This window comes from Heloderma suspectum, chromosome 6, assembly GCF_057233095.1.
Source record: "Heloderma suspectum isolate Gila_16-S chromosome 6, 16-S_ref, whole genome shotgun sequence".
Classification (NCBI taxonomy): Eukaryota; Metazoa; Chordata; class Lepidosauria; order Squamata; family Helodermatidae; genus Heloderma; species Heloderma suspectum.
In genome coordinates, this window is record NC_139463.1 from 43,127,424 (window position 1) to 43,151,166 (window position 23,743).

The 23,743-nt window shown below is 46.1% G+C and overlaps 1 protein-coding gene across 1 annotated transcript in view; it reads right to left on the reverse strand.

Moving 5' to 3' along the window:
• Window positions 1-9,072: 9,072 nt before the first annotated feature.
• The window catches only part of KAT6A (lysine acetyltransferase 6A), a 71,885-nt gene continuing 57,214 nt past the window's right edge, over window positions 9,073-23,743 (reverse strand). The window contains exons 13-17 of the mRNA XM_084804077.1: window positions 23,356-23,587; window positions 20,749-20,950; window positions 19,077-19,790; window positions 17,255-17,555; window positions 9,073-14,096 (exon numbers count right to left, since the gene is read on the reverse strand). Of these exons, the coding sequence (XP_084660203.1) occupies window positions 11,494-14,096; window positions 17,255-17,555; window positions 19,077-19,790; window positions 20,749-20,950; window positions 23,356-23,587 (4,052 nt within the window). The 3' untranslated portion in view covers window positions 9,073-11,493. The remainder of the gene's footprint in view (window positions 14,097-17,254; window positions 17,556-19,076; window positions 19,791-20,748; window positions 20,951-23,355; window positions 23,588-23,743) is intronic.

Sequence of the window (23,743 nt, forward strand, 5' to 3'; positions counted from 1 at the left end):
AGTTCTGGAAGCATCTCATGCAGAGTCTTGCCCAGGTCACCACATATACCATCCACACCATAGGACCTAGGAGTCTCTGAACACTGAAAGCAGTTGTCCTGTGTAAGTGGAAAAGCTTGCATGCCAAATCCACCAGGGTGACAAGCCTGTCCTGAGACAAAAATGCTCTCTCGCTCGTAGAATCCAATCTTGCACCTATAAAAGGAATTATCTGTGTGGGTCTCAACCTTGACTTTTCTTTGTTGATCACTAAGCCCAACAAATGCAGAAGGTTTCTGACAATTGCTACTGCTTGATGAACAAGATGCTCTGACGACACCACAATCAGCCAGTCATCCAGATATGGATAGACTTGTATATTTTGAGTATGAAGGTAAGTGCAGATGACTGCCACCATTTTCGTAAATACTCTCGGAGTGATAGCTAGTCCAAAAGGAAGGATCGCAAATTGGAACATCTTCTCTGCTCCAACAATGAATCTGAGATATTTTTGGTGAGATTCGTTGATGGCCACATGGAAATAGGCATCCTTCAGATCCGCTACAGTGAACCAGACACCTCGACAGAGAAGAGGCATAATTGTAGCCAGTGTATTCATCCGAAACCTTCTTGTCTTGACAAACTTGTTGAGTTTCCTGAGGTCCGTAATGGGTCAAAGTCCTCTATCTCTTCAGTATTGTGAAGTAGCGGGAGAAAAACCCTTCCTCTGTTCAGTATGGTAAAACTCATTTGATAGCTTCTTTGAGTAACAGGGTATCTGTTTCTAATTGTAATACCTCTGATGGTGCTGTTACTGTCACGATACTGAGAGGAGGGAGGACTTTGAATTCTATTTTGTAACCATACTGGGTCACATTGAGAACTCAGGTGTCCATAGTTATCAGTAACCAATTTGGCAGGAAAAGAGACAGAAGGAAATCGAATAAAGGAGGGGTGGCAAAAAGTAGAAACAGAGGCTGAATCTAGTCTCCACTTGGAACCGTTGTCACCCTTGGTACGGGATTGATGAAAGCGATTAGAAAGTTGTTGCCTTCTGTGATTCTGATATTGATTAAATTATAACACTCCATCCTGATACTCATGTGAGTGCAGAAAAGGCTGTTGCTGCCTAAACCATTACTTATACCTAGAATGGTTCTGCTGGTACTGCTGTGTGCATCCCATCTTTTTAGTGGTGTTTTTGGCTTTTTGAATGGCATCCATTGCTTCGTCAGTGTTTGCGTTGAAAAGGCCCTCTCCATCAAAAGGAAAGTCCTCAGTGTGAGATCTCGCCTCCGGAGTTAGCCCCGCTGATCTAAGCCGTGCCTGTCTTCAAAGTGCAATGGCTCCCACTGTTGCCTCTGCTCCACAATCTGCCTGCTGGCATGTTGTATTAATTTGCTGGTGCAATAATTTCATTGCTTCCATCTGGAACACTCTAGCCAGTTGCCTTTGGTCCGCTAGTACATGATTGCACAAAGAGCCTATCTTTTTCCAAAGAAGAAGTTGATAGCAAGACATTGTTGACTTATAATTGGCTACTCGGAATCCTAGTGCCACTGAAGAGTAGATTCTGCAGCCCAATAAATGCAAATGACAGCCTTCCTTATCTGCTGGAGATGCATGGGTTTTTTTGCAATTTCCTGGGTGCAGATTCAACAATGAAGGGCGAGGGTGTGTGAAAAGGAACTCCGCACACTTCTGCTGAACCTATACAACTCCAAATGCTTCGAAGTTGGGGCCATAGATGATGATGGTGCCTTCCATGATCCCTTCACAGTCTGAAGCACGGTTGGAAGGAAAGGATTAGAAACTGGGTCTGCAGCCTCTGTATATACCACATCAAACACAGGATCCTGTATTTTCTCAGAGGGTTGCTGCATTTCAATCTCCAGTGACTGAGCCATATGTAATATCTGATCTGTGAAATGATACAAGTCCTCCCATGGCAAAGCTCCTTCTTGGGCACCTATAGCGTCATCCAGTGACACGATGGAAGGTGGTGCCAAAGAAACTGAGGTTGAATCCGACAGCCCGCAATTGACTGTGGTGAAGTCTCCCTACTACTCCCCTTTTTCTTGATCCAATCACTTGGTCCCAGGTCTGGTGGTGGAGGAAGAGGATGAGAGACATCTATATCAGTAGGCTGGATAGGCACCCTTTCCTTAGGTTGCAGCCAGTCCTTTAAAGAGGTGGACCGCAGCAGGACTGATGGCGGAGGAAGAAAAGGCTCAGTCCTTGATGGCCACAATACTGTCACCGAAGGAGATTGTCGATACTGAGGACGTGTGCTTCTCATGACACGATCATGTTCCAGCAGTGAATATGTATCACTTGCAAACCCTTGTGATCATATTGGTAGTGCATTCTAGGAGGTAGAGACAAATTTGAATACCTATCCCAGTCCCGAACCGGGGATCGAGACCTGTAATATACGTCTCTCTGTCAAACCGATCCTGATGAGGGGTTCTCAATCTATCCGATCATATGGAATCCGGTGAAAAATCTCGGTAACAATATTCTGATAGAGCCAAAGCAGGGCTTAGTAAAGAAGGGGTCATAGAGGTTTCAATAACCCTCAGTGGCAAGACGTCTCTAATTTCTCCCTCTGATGCCAATGCAGTGGGGGCCAACTCCAGTATTGATACTGGAAAAGGTCTGGAGCCCACCACTGATACCGAAGGACGCATTGGTATGGTCGACTTTAGTAATGGTGGCGGTATCCGTACTGAAACTTGAGCTGGTTCATTATCGGTTCCCAGCTCACGAAGCAGCTTCTCAGATTCCTTTAATTTCTTCTTCTTTTGCACTTCCACGGCGGCTTTTGGGGCTTTTGCCCTTTGAGAGAGCTTTTTTGCCACAGAAACAGTCAGATGTTGGCTGGGAGTAGGCGGGTCAACCTGGCCCGTGGTTGGAGCCAGGGACTTTGAGCATGATGGCGGAGAAAGACTGCAGTTTGTCCAACATTGCTGTAGGCAGTTGCTTTGAAGCCTTTGACTGAGCCAAATCCACAGCCTCGAAAGCTTTCTTCCACAGCATCGCTTTCAAGCAGTCTGAACGCTTTGTTCGTTTTGTAAAGTTCATGCAGTGACGACAAGTCTCTACCACATGAGACTCCCCTGGGCACAATAAACAGAGAGTGTCTGTCTGTAGGGGGCAATTTACTGCCACATTGCAGACATTTTTGAAAAGGGGCCTTAACTGCCATACGTACCTCTCCCCAATCAGAAAGAAATAAACTAATCTACTTTTTGTTTTTTTGAAAGAGAAAAATAAAACAAAAGAAAGAATAAAAGAAAAGTAGAGCTGCTCAGCAAAAAAAAAAAAACTTATCTGAGGAGAATGAAGTTCCTGAAAAGGCGTCTTTTCAGCAAGGTGGTCAAAAGAGAACTGAGGGGAAAGGTGGGAAGCCACTTGGACACGCACGGCAGACAGTGGGGGACCCACCCAAAACTTTTCCTCAGCTTTAGACGTTTCCCAATTAGGTCTCTGGCAGGCGCAAAGCCCATGTGTGTGATGCAAAGGGACCACGAAGAAGAACTAACATTTATCTCCCTCCGACTGCCCTTGTGTGCTTTAGAACTGCTTCTACATTCCTGAGAGCAAACCACAAACAAAACCTTGGCGTAGGGAGCAGTTACCAAAAAAGTAGTTGAAACTACTTTACAAAGTGCTTACAGAAGTACTCCCAAGTTCAAACTACTTTGACTAAAATGTGGATAACTAATAAACATACTTTTAGGGTTTTTTAAACTCATTTTAAAACTTGCCAGGTTTGCTGCAGCTTGGCTCTGTCACCTGCTGCTGCCATCTTTCTATCCCAGAATGCCTCTTGAGAGGGAAAAACAAAAGTAGCAACCAGAAATTTGCTGTTGATGCTAAGGGTGTGCTTTGGATTCAGCTGAATCGCAAACCAAATCTGGCTGGTTCGGACAGATTTGGGAGACGCCCGAATTAAAGCAGGGCTCCTCCAAAGGAGTTGGACTCGATGGTCTTATAGGCCCCTTCCAACCCTACTATTTTAAGAAAGCTAGCTGAATCTGAACACTCCTGAAGGGTCAGGATTCAGAGGAACACAGCAGGTCTCCAAAATTGATACATTTCACCCAACTTCTCCATATAAGAAAAATGCAAGGGTGGGGAGAAGGGAAGAGGGAGACGAGGGGGTGTAATTTTGTGACTGGCAGCTCAAACTTCTAATCACAGTGAATGGTTTTACCAGGGCTCTCCAGTCCCAGTGCTTTGGGGGTGGGATGTTGGAGTAATATACTGCAGGACTGATCCAGCATTCAGTGTGCTTTGCTAGTTGTCTCCCACAGGTGCGGCAACATCAAAAGAGGTTTGGAGGAGTCTGTGGGACCTGAGAGGGTTTAGCATTTGGGGGTTTGCTTGGAAAATGCTGGATGTTCAAGTCCTTCTGCCTCTGCTACTCTATGCACCACACCCATCATCCTCCCCTGTCCTTTTGTACTTCCTGTGACTGTGGTGCCAACTGGGCAGAAAACAACAGAGTCTTTAACTGTTTTTCATTCATCCTAATCTCCTAGCCTTTGTATTGATCCTTCTGAAATTTTGCACGTCTCTTGTCTAAGGACACCTCTGTGACGTATGCCAAGCTCTTACAAATTACCAAAACAAAAAACAAAAACCCCCATGGGGGTTAGGGGAAATTAATCACTTCCCCCCTCCAAAAAAATTATAAACTCTCCTTCCATTAAAAAAAAAAAATGCTGCCATGTATTCTTCTGAATCTGTTGTAGGTTGCTTGACTGAAGCCACCTCTATGCTGTATTTCATTTTCATAACAAATGTCCACAAAAAATGTAGTGGTATAAGCTCATCCTTTTTTGGAAACCCCGAAACTGTAAAGGCTGCACTTGCACAAAGCTGCTTGCACCTTTTCATCTGAAACTTGACAGGCTTGATAACCTCAGAACAGGCAACTATCCCTGCACATATCCAATTCCACTGAGAAATAATAATGAAAGAAACTACCAATGGTTATTTTTTAAAGAATCAAAATTTAAAGGCATGCAGCACATCCGCCGCACTCCTCACCAATTTGTCTGATATTTGGCAAGCGTAATCCCCTCATAAGGACTATGCCTGCCAACGTCATCCAATTCTGACAAACAGAAAGTTGTAGCCATTTGTCAATGGGAAGCATGAAGATTTGGATTTCTGGATCAAGCTTCGGAGCCAAGCTGAATCAGGCTATTTTCTGAATCATTACATTGGAGTCCAACCCAAATCTTGTGGTCAGTGCACAGGCCTAGCTGTGTGTGTGGGGCGGGGCGGGGCAGGGTGGCAAGTCCACCAATGACACCCAACCCTAATCGCTGTAGTTCAACTACTCTTAAAGTAATCAGCACTCTCAGGATATGCCTTCAAGAGTGAAATGACAGCAAATGTTTGGATTCTGACAGCATATTAGTGGGCTCAGTTCTCACCCAGGCTCAGGGTTAGACTCAAGGGGGCAACAAAGACACGACATCAAAAGCCACAGCAGCAGTCCTTCGGTCTTTCCTTTCAACTGCCCTCTGTGCAACTGGTTCTGCATTCATGGGCAGAAAAGGGCTGGTTTACAAATGCACGCTCACCACTCAATAGCACAATTCGGGTGCAATGTCCTTTGTGCAATGAGGAGAGCAGAGACAAGCACACTAGCTCTGTCCCATGTCGCATCCCCGCCCCCCTCCATGTGGTGGTGGGGGCAACTTCAGCAGCAGGGAGCCTTTGCCACCCAGGGAGGCTCCCTGCAAGATTCTGGACCCCCATCTTACCAGGTTCTAAAGCACAGGGGGTGGGGAGAGAGGGGGGTTTGCCTTTCCAATGTATGGAGGGCCACAGGAGCTGTGGCGGAGAGGGTAGAGCTGGCATGCTCATCCCCACCCCCGTTAATGTGATTGTAACCATCTAGGGGATTACAATGCCTGAAAAGGGATGTTGGGTGCTGCATCTAGTGATGAGCTGCAGGTGTCAATGAGCAATCAGTGCTCAGGCACCAGGCAGAACTTTTGTCTCACTTCCTATCCCCTCCAGCACAATGCTTTCCAGTCTGTTGCTACATGCCGCTGTGAATCAAGAGACATGCGCGTGCGTGCGTGCGTGAGAGACATAGAACCAGTGATGTGTCCTTTGATACCTGCATGTATATAGATGAGAACGTGGGGTCACAAGACAATGAGGGAGTACATGCTTTATCCACAGACAGTCCCAGGTTCAATACCTGGCATCTCCAGTTAGGAAACGAGCAGGGAGCAGGTGATGGGAGAGATCTCTACTGGAAACCCCGAAGAGCGCTATTCTGACCAGCAGCAGCTCTTCAGGGCTTCCAGTAGAAGTCTTTCTCATGAACTGTTAACAGTCTAAAGGTTAGGAAGCTGCCCGATACCATGTCAGACTATTTGGCCATCAAGCAGCTTCTGAGCGTTACATTACATATGTGGAATACAGTAAGACTGTGTGGTCCATCTTGAAACAGATCTTTAGTTAGTCTTGTATATCCTTCCAGGGTTAGCGGTATAAATATCCCAGTATCTGCAGGGCTGATGCTCCTTACGGATTGCTTGGGAAGGGCCTTCTCAGTGGCTGCTCCCAAGCTGTGGAACTCCCTGCTGAGGGAGGCTAACCTTGCTCCCTCACTGCCGCCTGGCAAACACCTTTATATTCATCCAGACCCTGGGTGTGCAATTGGGTCTGTTGGGTTGGAGCCTGTGTTGGTTTTTCTTATCATTGTGTTTTAATGCATTTGCTTTACTATTGTTTTAATTGTTGTATTTATGATTGTAAGCCACCTTGAGTGCCATTTTTCTTGGTAGAAAGGTGAGTTACAAATCAAATGTGAACCAAACATGGTCCAAATAGGCAGAGTAGCATTTATGCCATGAGCAGACATAGCACAGAGTATGGTACCAGGGTGGGGTAGGGTGGGGTGCGGGCAAGTTCAGCTTCTTGGGCATCTAGCTTTCATGCAGAAATTAAAAAGAGGAGGGTTCCTGGTCCTCATGGTTGCCAGGTTATCCTTGAAAGTGGATATCTCCAGTTGGTGGTCTTCCAGAGGGCCTTGCTCCTCCCCCTCATGCATAATGGAAACAAATCACACAAAATAAGAAATAGTGCACATTTAAAATGTTACCGATCAATGCATTTCGCTTTTTTTTGCGCAGAATGTGCGATACTTTTAACACAATTTTGAGCAATGTCCTTTTATTATTAAAGCAGGCATGCACACCTGCTAACGGGCACCTGAAAGCTCTGGGGCTTCGCAATGAGCACTTTTAGAAGAACCACCCCCAGGACCATGGAGCGTGACTTGACCTAGTCAGGCAAAATTCAATTTGCTCTTTCCACTCATTTGGTTTCATTCAGAGGAAAATCCCATCCGCCACTATTTAAAAAATCCTATTTTCCCCAACGCCTTAAGATTAAGCCTGCTGAGCATATAACTGTAGCCGGGCGATCATCTGCTAGACTCCACTCCATATACCACACACCTAGTCCATACAAATATGTCACGGGCAGACCTTTGGGTAGGAACAGGATACCAACAAACAGTGAGATAAAACCTGTATGAGATATGGGATGCCACCCCCATGCTTCCTTCTCACATGCCTGGGCACCAACTCATTTCTTCTATCCTTGTAAATTAAAGCCAGCCACGTCTGGTGGGCTGGGTGAGCATTTGGGGCAGATGAGTACTGAGGGTGGTGTCTTGGGGAAGAGGCAAGGGTGGCTCATACTAGCCAGCAACATCCCAGGATGTGTCTTGATTGAGTTTCCATACGTTTCAACTTACGGTCTAGTTTTTAATTTCCAAAGCTTGTTTTTGCTCAGGCACTTAAAAGTCATGTTGAGATTGTTAGGAGTCGGGTGGGCAACAGCTTACACTTACATTTTACAAAAGTTTGAATAAAGCCGTTTAAAAATGCTGCTGCTAAAGGAATCCTGTCTTCAGCCGCAGTCACTGAATGCCTGCCCACCTCAATTTAAGAATGACTTGCATGGTGTAAGCCCAATTTAACCACACATGCACCCATGCTTGTTCCTTCTGGTCAGCTAGTTGCCAAGCCAAGCCTGAGCTGTTTGGCTCTCACATTTGGGGAAGCTTGGCTAGTTCCTCAAGCAAGATGGCTCACAATGACCAAGTTCAAGAATGTATTTTCAGGGCCATCTCCTGACAAAGTTGGAATTGTCTGGATTAGCATAGGCCCAGGACTTCGATCTGGCCCCTAATCTAAAAATAGCCTTTATAATCCAGCTCACCTACTTTCTCAGCCAACTGAGACATAGACATTAAGGGCTCTTTATCCCCTTGCTCTCACTCTGTCAAGGCTCTCCCCTGCAATGCCTCAGCTGCTCACCATTGCCTGTGTCTCACATTGAACTGCAGTATAAAGGAAGGAGTCTTCCAAAGCCTCTGTTGGGGTCCTGAAAGAGCCCTTTGACTAGATCTCCGGCCAAACAGGGGGATGGAGCCAACATTGTAGGCCCTTATAGCCAGACTTCCCCAAACCAGCATCCTCCCAACATGCTGGATGACAACTCCCATCATGCCCAGCACACATGACCAATGGCCATGCTGGTTGGGATGATGGGAGACATAGTCCAACACACTTAGAGGACACTGGGTTGGGCAAAGCTGCTTTAAGCTTTAGCCAAGTTAAAAATATTCCGCGTTACCTTGACCAGGGATATGGGGAGGTGGAGCAGGGATAGACGGATCTCTCCATCTTGGTCTTGGCAAGGTTGCCATGGGGGGGGGGGGTCCACACCCGTTCCATCCTGTTTCCACATGAGCTTGAAATTTTTATTTTAAAAGAAGCCATAAGGACATTCATATGCACTTTCAATAATGTATGCATTAATGCATGCACTAGTTTACACAGTGTTGTGCACATTTTTAAACATCTCTAATGGGGAAAATGTCTTGACATTTTTCCTGGTAAACTAGGGCCCCCAAAAAGAGAGTGCCCCTTCTGCATGCAAGAACAGCCAAAAAGAAGACCCCACAAATTAATGACCCCTTGTTAAGTTCAGCTCTCCCAACATTTCAGAGGAAGAAAAATTCCATGTGCAAAACCAGACATCCAAAATGGCTCAACATAATTTATTTTTTTTATGTTAAAATGTACAGAGTTCTTTTGAAAGTACTTGCTAGAAAGGGGGGAGGGAAAAAGTGATATTACATACAAGGAGAGGAAGGGAGGCCAGCCGGCCCAGGAGCGCATGACATGGAGAATTACAAAGGGTTATCATCCAGGCACCCCTTCCCCTTTTTAAGCTTACAAGTCACCAAGAACAAAGTACAAAGAAGTTACAAAACAGGAAAAGCAAATATAAACAGACAGGAATAGACGCGGCTTCATTTTGTACATGCGGCTTTAGAGGCATCTGGAGCTCTAGTCACACACTCTAGAGATCTCTTTAAAGAGAATTTTCATCTTTCTTAAAATAGTCTTTAATATTCTACAACAAAGATAAAAAATTTTAAAGATGGAATGAAATGAAAAAGCTCTTTTTTTTAAAAGGCATCAAAGTCACTAACAGTGAGTTTTTTTTTAAATTTCTTTTAGAAGATTACCCAAGTTTATTTTGCTAAAAATACATTATTTTTTTCTTAAACAGAAGTGGGAAAAAAAATGACAGGTACCAATATTACTGTGTCGGATATTTTTTTTTTTAATAATATAGAAAAGAACGTTGGTTCTCTACAATAGTTCTACAGTCACAAAGATTTGTGGAAAAAAGGGAGCTGCCCAATTGATTTTAAAAAACCATACAAAAAAAACCCAAAACCGAAAAAGGTAACAGCAGACGAAAAATAATAATTTCACGGCCCTCGTGCCAACAGCTTCGCTTTCGACACCCCGGCGGACCCTGCGCCCTGCCCACCTGCAACCGGGAAGCAACACCAGCACAGGTGATAGGGGAAGGAGAGGGCAGCCAAGGTTGCCTTTCGACACAGGTGAGGTGAGCCTGGATTTATAGATATATACAGGGACATGGGTCCTACACAGCCTTGTACACATGCTCAAGAACTAAGAGAAAACGAGGGCTGGAAGCCCTTGGGATTCTGCCTTTTTATACTCAACAGTACGGAGGAAGTCCATTTTAGTGCAGTTGAACCCCCCCTCCCCCCTCCACAACTGCCTTCCAGGTTTCTTTGAAAAAAAAAATTCTTTACACATCTAAGTCAATCTAAGTGCGTCTGTAGCTCTACAGGAATATACAGAGAGAACTTTACATTAGAAGGATAAGCTACATTTCCCCCTTGTAATTAGTTGATGGTGTGCCCACAGGCCTGGCATCCATTACAACTGCATGGATTGCACTGCATGGACTCGTCCCGCCCCGTCTCCCTGATGTTCACGACTCTGCCACCACCACCATCCCCACCCCCTTAGACACACATGGCTGAGAAAACTCCTCAGCGATCGCACTATGCAAGATGCTAGAGCACAGTGATATAAAGGGGGCACTGGGGCGGGGGGGAGTGCGAGGAAGAGGCGTCCTGAGCACTTTCTTTCTACAGGCCAGCAACAGGCCAGCGAGAAAGAACATTAAGGGATCTTGCGAGCCGCTTCAATGTACATGTGAGCTTCCAAGGATGCTTTAACAGGAAACGCACTGCACAAGAGCCTTTGCAATTGCAGCCCTTACGCAGAGCCACGTTCAAAAGGTTCCATGGTTAGATTTCTAGCTGACCTGCAATGCTTAATGAGCTCAGCTTCTCCTACCCTCACCCCTCTTTTAAGGCTGCAAGTAACTCTTCCTTAAAATGCTGCTGTTGGGCCACACTAACAGTATCTGTCCGGGATAGCGCAATGGGCGCACTTTTAAAAAGTTACATTTAAACCGTATTTCAGTTCATCCAGAGAGGGAGAGGGAGAGAGAGTTGGGGAAAGATAAACTGTTCAGAGTTCCTATTTCTGGGGGAATGGCAAAAGAGGATTGATCCTCAGTCACCACATCAGAGCCTTTTGTTGGGCCTGAAGTAGGAAACAGAAGGTAGGGAAGAGTGGGAAGGATTTGACCTTTAGAGATCGGGCCATCTTAGGAGCTGTGCACAAGGGGAGAGAAAGAGAAAGAATGTGGTGTCTGAAAATGAGAGATGTCTGTTTTACATGAACTCTGCCTGGATGGTAAGCAAAGTAAGGCTCTTTGTTAAATTATGGAAAGGTTTTGTGCACATTTTCAATCCCCTCCCTGAAAAAAGAAAAACCCAAACCCCATTTTAAAAATGGATTTGAACTGTGAAGTGTTTCAGGATTGTGAAGGAAAACAAAGACCCCAAACAAGAGAACCCCACAAAATGTGAAAAGAATACAGACCAGGCCCCCTAAGAATAAAATAAAATAAACCAAAAGGGAACAAAACCCCATCTAAGATCTACAGCAATATTTAACTGGAAAAAGGTCCATCGTCTCTGGTTTGTCAGTATAAAAGGTTCCTTTATTTATAGAGAGATTTCAGTTAGTTTTGTTTTGTTTCAAGAGTGCAAGCGCATCTTGCTCATCTTCTCATGTAGGGTCCGTTGAGAGGCTGCTTGGGCACCCCGGCCGCGTTCATGTAGCTGTGATGCGAGGGGCCAGTGTACATCATGTTCCCGTGAGGGTTTGGCTGCATAGGCTGCTGGGGATAGGCCTGGCTCCCCATCATTCCCATTTGCATCTGCATAGGATACTGGGCTGTCTGGTTCATGTAGGCAGGGTTGCTGTGGTAGCTGCTATTCATCATGGGCTGGGTCATCCGGTAGCTGTTCATGGCGTTCAGGGTATTCATATTCATGGAGTTGACATTGTAAGGGGTGGTGGGCATCAGGTTCACCCCCATGTTCATGCCCCGCTGGACAGCGAGAGCCCGGGGGCCCGCCTGCATGGCAACCGCTGGAGGGCTGCGGCCGTAGAGCTGCTGCTGGTGTGCAGCCGCCGAGGGCAAGGGTGCCGATTTGGAGCGGATGGAAATGTGCCCCTTGACCGGCATTTGCCCCTGCAGCCGCTGGGTGTGGGGGATGCCGATGTTGGTGGTGGACATGTTGCACTGGAGGAGGGGCGAGGTGAGGTTCATGGTGGTGGACGCCAGGTTTGGCGGGGGTGTCATGGTGGCTTGTGCTTGGGGCGTCCCGGCCAAGGGGTGTGACGGAGCCAACTGAGCCAGGCCTGTGTTGGACAAAGACACGCTGGTTGCATAGGAAGTCACAGCAGGAGAATGGCTGTAAGGCATGGCATGAGGGTCCATAATGGTGTTGGTCAGCTGCTGCAACTTGGCTAAGCTGAAGGTGGCTGACGGCTGGGAGTAGCCGCCAGCGCCAAAATCCCCCGGGATCCGCTCGTAGATGCTGATGTTGCCCGTGCTGCCAGACTCGGGGATCTCCATGATCATTGGCGCAGGAGTGAAACTGTTGTTCATGCTACACTGAGACAGCGGAGGCTGCTGCTGCTGCGCCGGCGGCGGGGGTGGAGGCTGCTGGGCCTGGGCCTGGGGCTGCGGAGGCTGTGCTGCCGGCTGCTGGTTGCTCGGAGGCCTCTCGACCACACAGCTCTGGGGGGACTTGATGCTGCAGTTGGTGGTGGGCTGGACGCTGCCCTGGGGCATCATGCTGCAGCTGCTGCCCATGCTGGCTATCTGCTGGGTGACGACGCAGCTGTTCTGGGTGAGGCTGCTGGAGGAGGACAGCCCGCCGTAGGAACAGCTGCTCTGCGAGGAGTTGTTGCCGCAGATGCTGCCCCCCATGGTGGAGTCGTAACTGCTTGGGTTCTCATAGTTCTCCGTCGTGCTCTCGATGCTGCCGAGGTCACTGAAGCCACTGTCCACCACTTGCTGAGAATGGTCCGATACGGAAGGCACATCCATCATGGGGCTGGTCTCCATGTTCTGCATAGAAGGTGCGGAAAGAGAGCCTTGCTCGGGGCTGATCTGGGTGTAGCTGCTCTCCAGCGCGCTGGGCACGCTGGGGCTGCTGACCGAGCGCACAGACTGGCTGGGGTGGGACTGGACAGAGGAGATGGGGCTGTTGTGTTCTGAGGCCTGGCAGTCTTCAACCATTGACATCTGAGGATCCTCTTCAGCTTGAGTGTAGCTCTGCAGGTTCTGACAAGCCGCCAGGGTCTCCTCACAGTCCTGGTAGGCCACATCATGTTCGTTGTTCTCTTCCTCTTGTGTCAAGGACTGGACTGCTTGGACGGTTTCAAGATCCAGTTCACTATGAGGGATCGGCTCCTCTTCCTTCAGTTCAATTAGTCCCTCCTTAGCATGCTGCTCTTCCTCTTGGTCATCTTCGGAACCAGGAACGGGGTCCGAAGCCACTGATGTCTCATGGGATGCTTGCTCTTCCTCAGAATCTGCCTCTCCCTCACTCTTGTTCTTGACATCTTCTTCTCTACCGTCCTGTGTGCTTGTTTCTAAAAAAGGCTCCTGCACATCTGGTTCTTCCTTCAGCCCCTCTTTCGCCGCCTGCTCTTCCAGTTCATTCTTCTTGGTAGACTCCACGTGGCCATCATCTTCTTCATCATCTGCATCGTGGTCTTCATTCTGGTTTGCTACTGCTGCAACTTCCTCCTCCTCTTCTTCCTGGTCACGCTCAGGTTCTTCCATCTCCTGCTGCTCTTCTTCGGACTGCCTCTGCTCTTCTAGGACCTGCGGCTTCTCAACTTCTTCCTCCATTTCAGGTTCCTTAACTTCCACTGCTGGGCTGTTGCTGCTATCTATGGGCGAAGCCACTCTTGCTTCACTGGCAGGTGCATCTTCCTCTTCCTCTCCTAGATCCCCCAATTCTGCAGGCCCATCTTCTTCTTTCCTTTCCTCTGCAATAGGCAGAAGCTCTTCCTTCTGCTCAACTGGCTCTTCCTTCTCCTGCACTTTTGATTTGCGCCCTGGTTTCGGTGTGGCTTCCACAGGATCCACTGCCTCTTCCGGAGGAGGTGCTAGGACCTTCCCCCTCTTCAGTTTGAAGCCTGGTTTGCGGCCAGGTCTTTTCTTCCAGTGGATGGGTTTGCGGCTTTTGCCCTTGGGCCAACCCTTCTTCTTTTTCATGGGGGTGGAAGTGTCTGGCTGAAGTGGAGAATCTTTCGCTTCACATTTTCTCAGCACAGAGACTGGTTTCAAGGTAGGAGAGCCTGAAGATGGAAAAGGGGGGAGGGGGAGGGAGAGAGGGAGAGAGAGAGAACACACAAAGATTAGGCTGCTGGACCAGTAATCTCTTGCACTTACTTGGGCTTATAGTTGAAGTATCTGTAGTTGATCAACCATTTGCCTTTTAATATTGATTACCAATAATTACCAAAACCTCAGAGTTACTTCTCCAAAATGTTGAAGCAAATGCAAGGTAATTTGCAATTTATTGTTACCGCTCATTATTAAAATGAAAGATTTTGGCTGTCTCTCTCACTCCCTATTACAGTAGCACACCAGAGTTAAAATAGCTGAACCACTGCCCAAAAACTAACAAGAGTACCCATAATGCTCACTGCCACAGAATAATATTGGCCAGTCGATTGGCTAAAGCTTTAGTATACTAATTCAACCTTGCAGCCCCACCTATTATCAGAAAATTATTGCCCTGTAATTTTTGGTACTGCAAATATTACAGACACCAGCTGCACTTTGCATCTCTGCATTTGTAAAGATTGTCCAACCTTTTCCAGCTTTGAGACTTAATACCTTGCAATTCTATAGCTCATGGGTGTGACACCTGTGGCACTCCTGGATATGGCAGAGAGTCAAGGTTGCACTCCTGGGTGTTTCTTCCCCAGCTATCCTATATAGGCAAAAGTACAGACTGGAGTTGAAACTTAAACAAGTGGCGCACATGCCAAAAAGGCTGGCTACATTGATACAACCCAGCACAAGTGTTCAAAGTGCCATCTCATTAACCTAGGAATCTTTACAATAAGCCTATCAGGTAGGCAAGTATTACTATCCAGATATTGCTGGGAAGGGTGGCAGGGAGGACTGAAAAAATAGTGAATAATTTCAAGGGGGTTTGCACAGAAGGGTAATACCCAGGGGGTCAGTGAAAGCAAAAAGCTTGTCAAGTCAACCCTCCAGCCTAAACAAGTGAGATCTTCCGCACATCAGTACCACAATGATTAAATCTACATGAAACCATTGTGCAAGCAGCTGTTCTCAGGTGCCACAATCCCCTGGGGGGCAGGGTCAATGGGAAGTAGCTTTGAATGTTTTGCAGTGTATTTCTTCAACCTAATATTATAGCGAAATATCTTACAGTAATCATGTCTGTCGCATGCAGGGGACTATCTTAGTTAATAAAACACAGCTGTCTAGTAAGTTACTTCAATTAAAAATCTAAGAGGGAAGGCGCTATGCACAAAAAACACCAAAAAGGAAAAAATCCAGATGCACCACTGAGTATAGATTGTAATAGTTATTTGTTATGCATATCTCTAAAATACTCATGAATTGTATAAAAATTATTTATTTTTTGTGCAGTTCACTAAAATGTTCAACATGTTTCGAGATCAGGTCTCTTCCTCAGGAGCAAGTGATCTCTTAGATGAGCCTGTTTGTGTAGAAACTCGTCTGTTCTGTCAGCTGTCATGAGTATTTTAGAGACTTGCATAACAAATAAATAACTATTACAGTCCATACCCAGTGGCACTTCTGGATTTTTTCCTCTTTGGTGTTTTTAGTAAGTTACTTCAAAACTACTCAGCTTGATAAACATATTTGAGCTTTCTGACTGCTGTTTTAAGAGGTTAAATGAAGCTTTTCCAAACTGAAGGAGCCTCAGTCTAGTACTAATTTCCCCTCATGGTTCTTCCTGGCAGAGAGAGAATTCCTGCTTCATGGAACAAATGCAATTTAAAGTTAACTGTCTAGTGCAGCCTTCCCCCACCTGGGGCCCTCCAAATATTTGGGACTATAACTTCTAGCATTCCTGCCCACTGGCCATGCTGACTGGGGCTGATGGGGTTGAAATCCAACAGCACTAGGCTGGGTAAGGCTGGTCTATTGGATGAAGACATGTGCAATGCTACTGTGTAATTCTGGTTTGGTTAACTCATGAGCTGAGGTTTGCAGAGCTAAGAAAAAATAAGCACACACACAGATAGAGACAACCACTGCTTATTGTACTACCTTTTCTTAAAGGGTACTGCTTTCTCATGTACGAGAAACTTATTTTATAACCAAACATCCTATTCGCTAGGGAAGGCTTTTGCAGTCCTTCAATTCCAGACAAGGCCTTCAGCTTATCTAGAAGAAAGGTAATTAAAGAGTCCTGTAAATCTACTTTTGCAGTTCTAAGGCCAGGTGACAACAGGGGACATGGCATACCATGTACTGTACCGACCATTTTATATACCCCTTAGAAATAGGGTTTTGGTTGAAATACTGGAAAGGATTGCTGACAGGAATGACTTTGATAAGATCTTTTAGCAGGGATTGAGATAAATACATAACATAGAAAACATCTTTATATGAAGCCCAAGCACAAAAAATTAGGCCAGTCTGAGCCCGTATGTTATGAAATGCCCTTGGCTCGTTCTGTCCTTCTGTTTTCATAGGCTATAGGACTCAAAATGCATGTGCCCTGTTTTGCAAGGGCCAGTGGCTATAAGCAAAGGAACTACATTGAAACTAACAGACCGTATGTGATGGGAGGATGAATTTGTAGCCTCCATGTTTTTGCCACAAGGTGGATTGCAGGACAACAGGTGGAGCCTGCATTTGGACCATACAGATATACTGCTTCAGGGTTTTTTTTTTATTCTCTCCCCACAGATATACCAGATGGTTCATCTCAGTTACTTCAGCAGGTTGTAAGTCACCAGATGATCCTCTGCTCCTAGCCGTTTTCTTTGTCTCCCTTCAAAGGGAAGGGTCCCTGCTGTTGAAGGCAATGACGCCCTTTTAGCCATACCTCCAGCCCAGCAGAGAGTAAAGGACAGGGCTTTCAGCTTAGTCCCAAGGCGGGTATCCCTAGTCTGAGCTTTCCTAGCAGAATGCCAGTAGCATGCCCTTGGCACGCATCTCCTGCCAAATTTCTTTGCTCTGTCTGTCTTTTATTTCCTAGTTGTCACAGCTTTGGCCATTCTGCTGCCCTGCGCAGCTTCCTACTGGCCACATGTCCCCCACATGTCTAGCTCCTCCCCTGGTCCAAAATCATGAGAGCATTTCTCTGTTTGAAGGTGCAGCAGTGGAGTGGGGTGGAGCAAATGGTTGGGTGATGCTGCTGCCATAAAATCCATAACTTCTTATGACAGAGGAATGCTGAACCAAAGCACCAACCTACAGCATCATTTGGGAAACGTACCAGTGGCATCATCTGACTCCTCTCCACCCTGAGATCCTCTCTTTGAGGAGGGTCTGTGCCTCAGGGAGTCCTGTGGAGAGAGGCGGCGAAGATATCCTCTAGAGAACAGTTCGCTTTCTTCCTCATCCTCTTCGTCTTCCATCTCAAAGGTGGGCTCCAACTGAGGCATGGGCCTCTCCGAATCAGAGTCCTCAAAAGGCTCGTCCACCAGGACCTCAGTTGTTTCAGAGATGGTTTCGGTCACAACGCTGCTGTTGTGATATTTACGCTTGCGGACCCGCCTCTTCCGGGGAATGGGCTTCTGCACATGACAGCCAAAAGAAAGGGAGAGGGGATTAAATACAGGAAAAATACACACTGAATGCTGTTTTCTGAGTAGTGTGAAGTTTATACGCACATCATCAGCGTGAAATCTGGTATCCTGCACCAACAAAATACTAGCTTCTGGAGGGGGGTGGAGAACCCCTAGCTTTCTTAATTGTAAAGATTTATTCAAAACATGCAGGCAATGCAATATACCCCAAAGATCAGGGCAGGAAGTAGCTGGGAGCTGGCCCTGGGCAGCTTCATTGCCCTCTTTCCAGGGCTGTACTTCCAATTCATACAGCAGCCCCAAACAGGCCATTGTAGACCCATATGACAGGCAAAAGTCACCACAGGGAAACTCCATGTAGCTGCTATAACATTTCAGACAACGCTTATTGCAGAATAAATGGCCTTCACCTTCTCCCCGCCATTTAAAAAAACCCCTCTAATCTTCTTCAGAAGGTTGCGGTGGGGCATACAAATTAGATTCATTTGTACAGCTTATTCCAAGAACATAATTAAAAGAAAGAGAACAGTAGTTTCACCTATAAGTGTTGATCCTATTGACTCTAGTGGCCTGAACATCAACCAACACCAATTCCAGCAGACTGAATTTTTAGAAAGCCCCCAACTCCATGCAGATGAGTATTATTTCAACCATAAAGACAACCCAAAATACTGAACCAGCTATGCAGATCAGCTGAAAGAAAACCATCTCCTAATGTCTATTCTGCTTTATCACTAACCAACCTTATTCCAAGTTAATTTTCTTTTTAACCACAGTCAAGCATAAATATAACTGTTGAAGACAGTAATACGAAGTGAGAGAGTGGTGAGAGAGAAGTACAGTGATACCCCCACTAAGTTCTACCCCAAAGGATGGCTTTATACACATTGGCTGAGATCCACAGTAAATTAGTCATTACTTAAATGCAACTAATTTAGTCTGAATCTAACCCATTACCTTTTTTTGACACAAAGGGCACGTTTCCATGATAGCAAATTGTGGGTTAATTAATTGCAGGTTAACTGTGGCTTGTTTAACCCACAATTAACCTATAGTGTCCAGGTTCAGATGTCACATAGCAACTCCCGTTCGGAGGTTGAATGTTCAAAATGGCTACTGAGCGTTAATTAACCGTGGATTCATTATCCCATGATATGCCACCATTACATGCAAACCAGGTCAAAGATAACCAGTTTAGAAGGTAACTCACAAAACGCAAATGACCAGGTCTGTGTGCGCCACAACTCCACAGCAGAATTTTTAATGTAACGTAAAATGTGGCAGTGGGTGCAGAGTTCAGCTTTCTGAGAATCTCTGCTTTCGGGTTTTTTTTAAAAAAACATGTGTTTAGCCCTTATGACTTTAAAGACACGCTTGAAACTGTGTGGGCAGTGCCTGCTGAGAGTACAGCTGATAAATTCCCCCAGAGCAAAGACTTCAGAAGTTTTAAGGAGGATACTGCAGCACGAAGCTGCTGAGCAAAACACAGACAGCGAGGGAAGAATGTACCTTTCGCTTCAGTGTGGGTTTGGTGAGAACTGGTGGGGAATTGGAGCAAGGGCTGACAGGCTCCTCCTCATCCTCTTCACTACTCTCGCTGAAGTGCCTCAGCAGTGCCTCACTGTGTCGCCGGGGTAACCTGTCGCACTCCTCAGAGATTCTGCTCTTCAGGGGTTCGATGGCCTTCAGCTGCCCTCGCCACACTTCCATGCCTTCGCTGTATCGCCTCTGGGTCACTGAGGGCTTTTCCCCTTTGCCATATTGCCCTTGGGAGACGGCAGATTTTTCCTCATCTTTACCGAAGTGGCCCCGGGGAGCAGGGGACTTTTCCTCACATTTGCCACACTGTCCCTGGGACGAAGTGGTTTTCTCTTCACTTTCCCCAAATCTCCCCCGAGAGGCGGCAGCTGCGGCGGCGGCGGCAGCGGCGGCGGCGGCCTTTTCCTGGCACTCCCCACACCGACCCCCCCTGGCCATGGCTGACTTCTCCTCTAAGAGCAGTTTTGACTCCTTCTCAGCAAAGGACTCCCGCATCTTTTTGTTCTTCCGACCCCATCGGCCCCTCCGCGGCGTCTGGCTGTTTGCAGGAAGACCAGCCAGGGGAAGACTTTGCTTGTTTGGCCGTACAGAGTTGGCTGGAGTGACAACCTCTGGCTTTTTTTCACTCTCCAGAGGAAAGCAAGACTCTCTTTCTTTTCTCTCCCAGGATACAGATTTTATTACCTGGTGTGAAGAAAAATCCCACTTTTTTTAAAAGTCTTCCTTAAATGTGAATTCCTATAGACAACAAAGCTCTAAGGTATATAGTTTCAGTTTAAACTAGAGGCCTGCAGCCAAATATTTGGACGGTCAGCGGGCAGTTTGACTTCCCTCACCTCTAGAGCTCCTGTTCATATCCAACTTTTTCTAACCATTCTTTCCTCCAGTTTGTGAGTCTCAGGCCCCTCACCTGGCCTTCTCATTCCTCTAGCCCGCTCCCTCTTCCAAGAATCCTCTCCTAGGGTACCTTGCTGCTTCACCTGATTTGCTGCCTTCTTTCCTAGGCTCCAAATCCTTTTACACTCCCTCCATGCTCCCTTCTCTCATTAGAACATCTTTCACAGTATTTTCCAAAATGGAAGCTGCTGCTGGCAGCACCAAGAACACTCATTTTCCCTATTGGAAAGCCCTGCAAAATCTCCTTAAGAAACCTCACCTAGATGACATGGCTCATAGAAATGAGAGTATTACTACTCCCAAAGCAGCTTGCTATTCAACTGGCTCATTAGTACAATGGCCCCCTAGTTTAAATCCCAGATGAGCCCCATTTTCAGACCAGAAGACATCCCTCATTCAGTACAGAACATGCTTTGGATGCACAATGTTGCAGTTTCAATCCCATTAGAAGATCTCAGGTTGCAGAGCAGGAAAAGACCCCTGCCTGAGAGTGTGGAGACTACCAATCATACTGGCCTAGATCAATAGTCCAATTCAGTATAAGGATTTCTTTACTGATGTATTGATGTATTCAGGAAGGTTTTATTTAATTTAATTACAATTTATTTTAAAAAAATATTTATTCAGGACTACATGGATTTATTTATTTTATATCCCGCCTTCCTGAATACATCCTTTCAAGCCAGCATATGTAGGATGGGCCGAATTTACCCGTGTTCACTTATTTCACACATTGCATGCTCACCTCTATTTCTCTCTCCTTTGGCTGCTGTTGCTCTTCATTTTCCCCTTCTTCAGGTTCTTCTTCATCCTCCGAAACCACAGAGTTCGAGACAATGACAGGAGTCCAGCGCAGACATTCTGGATCCACAACTACAAGCCGGAGATTCAGTTTCAGTTTTGCCATATGGTCTTGGATAAGTTTCTCCCGGCGAACAATCACAAATCTGAGGAGGAAAAAAAAATCCTTCCATCAATTGACACTGAGTACAGGGAGAGAAAAAGCGACGAGGAGAAAGGGCAACTGATAAGTGACTGAGCCATTGCCATAATCTCTTGCATCAAGAAGCAAATCGTCCAAGACAACAGAATTTGCAGTGCACAAATAGCTCATCACAATTAAAGCCAGCTGCAAAATCCTCATGGTGGCTGTGACATGTGCGTTGGCCCATATACTGTTTAGGAGCATAACCCTTCTTTCCCCACTAGCCTCTTTGCAACATAGTCCAGAATCTCATGGAAATGAAACTAGAACCAATGCGGAGCGCAAGGTGGCTGCAAAGTATAAATGCAGAGGACTCTCCTCAAGTAACTTGAGCTTCTGAGCCCAAGCAGGGGACAGTTCCAATACTTATGCCAGCTGAACAGCTTCTCTGTCAGGGACCCCAAAGTAGGGCTCTGCTACTTACCCCTTTCAAAAGGATCGTGCTCTTGCCCCAGTGCAATAGGATTCCAGGCTACCTGCCACTGGAGTGAAGTGGCCATGGAGAAAGGCTTCCCTTAAACAGACTATGGCAGAATTGCATTGGACATATGATTACAGGGGCCACTTGACCATCATCTGCTCTAGAGAGGAAGGGTTCACCCAAATACTGAGGTGTGATCCTTACAACTGGTTAACAAGGACCATTAATGGTGGCTAAGCATCTAATGTTGCAGAAAAAAAATACCCACCAGCCTTTCTGGTTTCCTGTGCCGTAACTAGCCCATCATAAGCTGGCCAAGGATTGGAAGCATCTAATTCAGAGGCTAAAAGTGTAACAATCCCAGTACCTAAACTCTTGAAACACAATGATTGTATTTTAGTAATGAAAATAAGTCTCAAAGCCAAAAGTTTGAGCAGTGCCAGGTTCCAGTGCCAGAGGAGTACAACTGGAAAGGAACAAAGAAGCTGAGAGTTTTTTATATTATCTCTCTAAGAATGTGCAAAAAACTGCTAGGAAACCAACATAACTTATCAAAAGACTAAAAACAATGACACGGGGCCAAGGCACTGTGTATGATGCAATTCCATGGGAGCACTGAATGTGGCAATGGGTACAGGAATTCAGCTTCCTAAAAATCCCAGCTTTTGGATTAAAAGAAAAAGCAAGGTTCTAGCTCTTACGGTATGGGCTACAGCTGCCGAAGTCTCAGTTGCCAGAGCGCTAGCCAGGTAAGATTTCTAGTGGCTGTGTGGTGAAGTTTATAGCACCTTGCCCCTTCCCATGACTAGTTTTGCCTGGGTGCAGAATTTTAAGTTTTTGGATTACTCAACCTCAATGGTGAGAATATGTTATGGTGTCTTAAAGCAGCAGATGTGCCAACTCATTTGCTTTAGTGGGGCTCATGTGCTTTCACCCAGTGTGCATGATTTGGTCTACTAGTTCGCACAAGGAAGTCATCAGGCTGTACATGACTTGCCAGATCTTTGCTGTACCTCCAAGCAAAGTAGAAAAGCAGTGAAGCATGTTTTCCTCTTCTCTATTCTATTCGCAACTGCCATTCCCATCCCCTGAAAGGCTGATTAATGTCGCAGTCAGCATGGGCACCAACATAGAAGTTACATAACCGCCCTTCTCCATTTATTCTGATCAGTGTTTTTCAGTCTGACATGGGGCTAAGCCAAGAGATCTCACGATCAGAGCTGTGTGCGCTCATATAAATATTATAATTCTGTATCTAGGCAATCCAAATTCTATGCCAAGAAGAGCAGAATCCAGTACAAATTATGAAAATTGGGCGGATTGGCATAATTTCTATTTTTCGTGTTAATTCTGCCATTTTTATTATTTTGCATAATTTACTCTGCTTCTGCTACCTATTGGGGGAGGTGGCAAAGAGCTGTACAAGGCACTGAAGCCCTGCACTGTGACCACAGGAAATCTTAGGAGGGAGAGGCAGGTGAAAACGATATCAGACCAGCTGGTCTGTTTCAGCTGGTCTGCCCACACACGCCACCACCCCAGGGCCATCCACCATCAACTATCCTGTGGGAAAACCCCCAATTTCTTATGTTTTGATATTGTTTATTGTGATTTTATTAATATATTCTGATGTTACTTTTCAGTCACTTTGAAAAGATTTGTATCCTAAAAGGTGGAATATAAATTCTGGCTTCTGAGATTTCAAGAGATATTGCCTACAGTCTTTCAAGCATAGCTTCAGAACCATAAAGGCTAAAAACTTGGATTAAAAAAAAAATTAAAAAGAGAAGCTGAAAATTTCAGGTATTCCACACCCAAACCTTGTTTGCACTTTTGCCATGCTCCTGCACAATCTGCTTTGGGCACAGCCCTCCCCTTTTATCATGATCCTGCCATTTCTGGGCCTCCCAGTCCTGCCAGAGAAGCAACTGGGCTATGATGCTCACTGATCATTACGGAAATCAAGCATTCGCAGGTGGTGCAGGGTGGAAGTGATGTCTTGAGGGCAGATGCCCGTCAGTTTGCTTAGCTTCTTGATGCTGATCTGCTTGTCATTTTGGTGATAAAGGCACTCCAAAATTACACTTTTCCAATAAGCCATGTAGGAAAGACGACCCAAATCAGATAACGGCTTCTCTGGGGATCCTGCTTGGCCTTCACGCTTTGATAGGAGATAACCTGAGAGGAAGCAGAAAGCACTGAGGACTGGGCTTTGTAAGACAGCTGTGTGTTCCTCCCACCAACATTAGATGAGTATCTGCTCAGCTTTCAGCCAAAGAATCAGGGGGAACTGGTTGGAATTTAAGGACTATATGTCTCCACAAAGGGAAATAG